At 31.1% G+C, this 6,000-nt stretch overlaps 1 protein-coding gene across 1 annotated transcript in view; it reads right to left on the bottom strand.

Moving 5' to 3' along the window:
• Positions 1–585: 585 nt before the first annotated feature.
• The window catches only part of LOC108781531 (mucin-19), a 32,649-nt gene continuing 27,234 nt past the window's right edge, over positions 586–6,000 (bottom strand). Inside the window, exons 8-17 of the mRNA XM_018549508.1 lie at positions 5,469–5,642; positions 5,304–5,384; positions 4,728–4,919; positions 4,205–4,535; positions 3,727–3,872; positions 3,431–3,505; positions 2,316–3,057; positions 1,636–1,847; positions 1,294–1,539; positions 586–926 (exon numbers count right to left, since the gene is read on the bottom strand). Coding sequence (XP_018405010.1) covers positions 867–926; positions 1,294–1,539; positions 1,636–1,847; positions 2,316–3,057; positions 3,431–3,505; positions 3,727–3,872; positions 4,205–4,535; positions 4,728–4,919; positions 5,304–5,384; positions 5,469–5,642 — 2,259 coding nt within the window. The 3' untranslated portion in view covers positions 586–866. The remainder of the gene's footprint in view (positions 927–1,293; positions 1,540–1,635; positions 1,848–2,315; positions 3,058–3,430; positions 3,506–3,726; positions 3,873–4,204; positions 4,536–4,727; positions 4,920–5,303; positions 5,385–5,468; positions 5,643–6,000) is intronic.

Here is a 6,000-nt window from a genome sequence, read left to right as displayed (position 1 = left end):
AAGACACATCGATAGAGCACAAGTAACGATATGAAAAGCGTCGCGCTAGTATATTACCTTAATTATAATGATCGTTACAAACATCTCTACAAGTACACCTGGAGGAAAGTCGATAGGCTTACTTTGGAAATGTTTGCAAAGTTTTAGGATTGTTTCGACGTCCGAAATCGTCGTTGCGAATTATCACTGAACATCTTGTCGCAAGATTATCTCAAGAAACATCGAGAAGGAAAAATTTATTCAACGGCATCTTCGGCTTTCTGTTGGATCGAATTCTTTTGAAAAAATTACTTCTTATTTAAATGTGAATTTTATAGACAATGGAATAAATTAATATATTTAATCAACTTTCTCTCTCTCTCTCGAATTTCAATGAGAATTATATCGATATTAAATTTAGTGATAATTAACAACAACGAATAAAATATTCATTTCTTAGATTAGGAATCGACAAGAAATGTTCGGTCAAGACATCGAGTATATCTTTGTATATTATACCAGTCGATTTAAAATTATCTAAGTACTATTTATATTGAAAATTTATTATTCAATATTTGATACTTTTTTTATTTGTTTACTTCAACGTGAAAATGTTTTTTTTTTTTTTTGATAAAATATTAAAACAGGAATGGTTTTGAGACGTATTCATCTATGGCATTATTCGTAATAGTCCTCGTAATAATTGAGCAAGTTTACTTCCTGTTATTGTCTTGATTGAACTTTCCTAGCGTTTTGTCGACTTCCATGTTGCCATTGTATGCACTTTCAACAGGAAACACGATATTAATTAATAACTATCTCAATCCTGACATTTGTTCTCAGGTTGATTGAAAATTTGATGTATATTATCCTTTTCCATTCTAATGTTATCCGGCTGCGCTTCTGGTACTATTTCTTAGTAAAGATTGTAACTGTTGAGCTGCACCCTAAAAGCCAAAATAAAAATGTTAATGACTAATACAATGAAATGATCTTTTTAAACAATTAATTTAATATGTACAGCATACAAATTTTAAATGATAGTAACTTAAGAATATAGAAGATAAAGAGTGTTTAAAAAATTTTAATTATTTTCATAATTTATTTTTAATTTTAATTTACTATCTAGATAATTACTTTTAAATAATATTTCTTTGTGAAATAACTTTCGAATCTACGTATAGGCTCTTTGCAGAACGTTATTCGTATATTTATCTTCGTTATATACAGAATGAAGTAGAATAAATTTTTAACTTTCATTAATTTTTCTTATTAGTTAAAAAGGTAAATTTTCATGAAAAAAATGATGTTTACCGAAATGGCAGCGCCAAGGAATCTACCTATGGCTCTAGTAGCGGTAACCAGCCCGCTACCCGATCCACTTCCTCCGAAGAGAGGAGGCGGGTACGTTGAACTTGGAGCCCACGTCGTAGTTTGTAAATTCTCTGTTGGTCTCGCAGATGGTCTCGATGTCACTACTTTCTTCGTTGTGCTGATCGGTTTATTGGTTGTTGGTCGAGTCGTGGTCGAGGTTGCATCCGGCATAAGCAGACCTTGACTCTAATTGGAAAAAAAAATATATATATATGTATATCGATATGATCTAATAAATATTAACGCAGAATTTCAGAGAATCGTGAAAGAAATACTACTCACTGATAATTGTAATTGTTCCCTAAGTTTCGTTGCTGGTGTTGTGGGTTCTATTCCTTGTTGTTTCAAGAGTAGAGCCAACAAAGCAGCAGGATTCACTTCAGTAGATGACGATGTTGTGGTAGAAATGCTAGCCTGATTATTTAAAATCGCTCTCAAAAAGGCTTCATCATCCTCAGTTAATCGTGATGTTGCCGAAGTACTCGTTTTCGTTTCTGCTATATAAGACATTATTTATTAGTTAATAAAAACGGATTAATAAAAACTAATAATTGGAATCCGAAATCAAAATCAGCGGCTTAGGGAAATGTAGAAATTGATCTTGGACTTTATAAAATGATTCTTCTATTTTTGACTTCGCTGAATTCACAATTTTAAATTTGTGATTAATCTGTTTTTTAAATCTAACTATAAAAATCTTTACTAACTATATAAAAATTGATTATTATTCTATATTTGCAATCTTGCCTTATTATTTTTACAGTCAGTAAAATATATAGTTACAGAACAATTCGATAATTTCGAAAGTATAAAGAGACACACTTTTAGATAATTAATGCTTGATTAATAGAATATCTCATTTTGTATTTTCATTTTTAATTAAGTAAGTACAGTTGTATAATTAAGTATATATTTTATTAAAACATTTTGTTAAAAAAGAATAAAAGATAGAAACAATTTACCTGTTTGTACTGCTTGCAGAAGCGCAGCTAAGAATTTCGCGTCGTCCTCGGGTGAATACGTGGATGTAGAGACGTCTCTTACTCTAGGATTCGGATTATTTAAGAGCGTGGTTGAAATCGTACTTGGCGTTGACGCGGAAATAATATTATCCGCGAGCGATGTGCTCGAAGCCACATGGATATCCGAAATATCTATGTTTCTTGGCGTCGTTGGTGGTTTAATCGTGGTTATTACGTGATTCGTAAGAGTCGACTTGTTGATCTGCGCTGATGCTTGAGTGGTACTGGCAGGTTTTTGAGTTATTGTCTTAACCGTGGGTTTCTTTTTTGCAACGCTTGCTGCAGTGGTCGTGTCGAAAAAGTTGTTACCAAACAACGCTCGCCATAAACCCGCACCAAATCCTACGGATGGTTGAGGGGTGGTAGCTTTGGGTCTGGCTGTTGACGTCTTAGGCTTGGCAGTGATAACGACTGGTGCTTTAGTCGTAATACTCGGTGCGGTGTTAGCTTTTGTAATTGTGATTGTTTCAGTGTACTTTTTCGTAGGTGACATGCTGCTGGATATGCTTGGCGTAGGTGATGCAAGTGGTAGCAAGTCGATTATTATTGGTTCGGAAGACAATCCGAATGACGGACTCTTTGATGGGCTTTTGATTGCATTCACATTCGTATTCAAATTCGAGGTTTGAATCGCTTTTGGCGATCGCGTTGGTCCAGGATTAGCCAATGCAAGCGATAAAATCTAAGATAAATATAAGGATATTAGCTGAAAGAGTTATTATAAGACATGAATGTATTACAGAATTATTTTAAAATATAAATATATAAAAATATATGAATAAATAAATATAAATAAAGAGAAAAAAATCCTGTTTTTAGTCAAAACGAATTTTCGTATTTAATAATATAAATGTAAAATTTTAAATATACATATTTTTCAATTCTGTGTAAAGTGCGCTTCAATTCGGATTTAAAATATGATATTAGTCAAAACTTAATATTTTGCTCATTTGATGTATTAATTTGAAAGATAATTACTGTGCTCATGAGAGATATTATAATATTTTCTTTTTGCACTCATGCTTATTATAAATGTCAATGTTTATTTTACTTACCCTATTTGCTAATAATTGCTCTATGTCAGTTAACGTTTTCGGCGTAGTAGACTTAACATTGTTGTTATTTTGTAACTATAAAAGATAAACAATTTTTTTTGTAACATTAATTTATACAGTTTACTATATTACACAAGTATTTTACAATATTTGTCGATATTTAAAGGCATAAAGTAATTTAGGTAACAACCTAACATCGTTTATCGCTATTTTATTAAAATGACGACAAAACGTCTGCTTCCTATTTAAAAACATTAAAAGATCTCTAATATAAATTGAAAACAAATGAAATTTACCAATGAATTCAGGAAAGCCAAATCTCCGTACGTACTACCGAAGGGATTCTCCACCGTATTCGCTTGTAATCTGTTTAATATGTTATTCGTTGGTATTGTCGATGTAGTAGATGACGGTGGAATAGGTGGAACTGCTCCTATTCTTGCTGTTGTATATGATATAGTGTAAGTATATAAAAGAAATTTATGAAAAAAGCGACTTTTGCTAGCTCCGTAGTGAAAAAATTTCACAGAAATTATTTCACGTTTTGACACATTTCAGTGAAGTTACTGAAAACTTATTAGAACTTTACTGAAGTTTTGTTAATTTTCTCTGAAATTTTATTTATAAAAAAAAACGTTGAAAATAATAAATTTTTTATATAAAAATTGCTAAAATTAAATTAAAATTTTATTGAAAAGTGCTCCAAAACATAGAATAATTTCCACCTACAGAAAAATTTTTTACCTGTAAGGGAGAAATTAATATAGTAAATACCTGGTGTTGTTATTGTTTGACTTGTGGTCGTTGCAGGGGTTGTTGAAGTAGTAGTAGTTGTTGTGGTAGTTGTAGTGGTGGTAGTAGTAGTAGCGGTTGTTGGTGCCGGTGTGGTAGTAGTACTAGTAGTAGTACTAGTAGTAGTAGGAGTCGTGGTGCTGGTAGTTGTAGTAGGAGTGGTAGTACTGACAATAGTAGTAGGTGTAGTAGTGCCAGCAGTAGTCGTAGTTGTGGATGGCGATGTTACTGCAGTGCTCACGATTGGTGTGAAAACTTCCACCATGGAATTTACTCGCGACACAATCGGTGCATTGTTTTCGGTCGGCTCGTCCTAAAGAGAATATATATTTATAAATAAAAAAATATAACGAAATGAATAGAAAGTGTAGCAAATATTTAAACGTTAATCACACTATCCTGCATTTTTTAAAAATAAATATAAAAAATTTTGAATTTTATACATTTTAACAATATCTGTGTTTTATTTTTTAAAAATATCATTTGTCATTCATGTAATACGCACTAGTTGATTTGATGCCACAGATGCTGTTTGTATAGGTGAGTTGGTAGTGATACCGAATATCTGATCGAGCGGGTCTCTCCAAGGAAAACCGGGAGGTGCTGTTATTACATTACCACCCGATTGATTGTTCAGTAAATTTTCAAAAGACGGGTTCAACGCTGTAGATGATGACGTACCTTCGTTCACAGAAGTCTAACAATAAATTTGTAGTGACTTGGTAATTCTATTTCTCAAACATATTTTATATTTCTATATATCGACTATCTGCAGTAGCTATATATTGTTCATATATATTTTTGACAATATTTATTATCTACATTAACAATTATTAACAATATTTACTGTATTAAAAATTATTGCTAAATTATTAAAAAGTACGATACTCATATCTTTAGCAACAGACTATAGTCAATGTACGACATAAGATACTCTTCTACAGTAAGCAATAAAGACAAGCGTGAGTATTTAAATTGTTAATAAACAGAAGCAAGAAGTATATTAATACATATATATACATATATAAAGAAATCTAACATTAAAAAATATCATTTCAGAAATTATCATTTGATTACTTACGGCCACTGAATTTATTCTTACATCAACGACTTTTGGATTGACATCAGGTGCACCGTCAATCTGGTAATTAATAAATTTATCCTGAAATATATTTATGATTGCGCTTTCAAGTGTTTTCTCTTTTAGTAAATAATTACATAATGTGTGTGTGATTTTGTTTACTACCTGTCCGATATATACAGCGCTGTTTTGATCAGAAGTCACTCTTGTCCGAGAAGCTTCATTTCTTTCGCGATCCTGAGTGATCCTTGGAGGGCCTTGTACTTGATTGCTATTTGGCCTCTGATTACCGAGTGAGTTCGGCAACGTACCCATTTGAGAATTTAATAAAATGTCGCTCTGAAATATTTACATGCCGCATTTAATAATATTGCCAAAAAACTTTAATAATGAATAGAAATAGAGCTCATAAACTTGCAATATTTTTTAATAATGAAAGGATCAAGATTGGTGCAACCGTGTCATTTGTCACGAAATAAAAACATAAAATTTTTATGCCCTTTAATACTTTTTAGTAGATATTTTCATAATACCTTCAATCCTTTTAGTTTTTAAAAAATATCATGAAATTTCATTTTATTTAAATACCTAGTTATATAAATTTATAATTATATAATAAAAATTTTGAATGTATTTTGCTATTTGTAAGAACATTTAAGAAATATTATTTTTAATAAATTTATCTGAGATTAAGAAT

The sequence above is a fragment of the Cyphomyrmex costatus genome, unplaced genomic scaffold, assembly GCF_001594065.2.
Source record: "Cyphomyrmex costatus isolate MS0001 unplaced genomic scaffold, Ccosl1.0 scaffold826, whole genome shotgun sequence".
NCBI classification, from domain to species: domain Eukaryota; kingdom Metazoa; phylum Arthropoda; class Insecta; order Hymenoptera; family Formicidae; genus Cyphomyrmex; species Cyphomyrmex costatus.
Note: the sequence above shows the minus strand (reverse complement) of the source record. Positions and strands in the feature narration are given on the sequence as shown.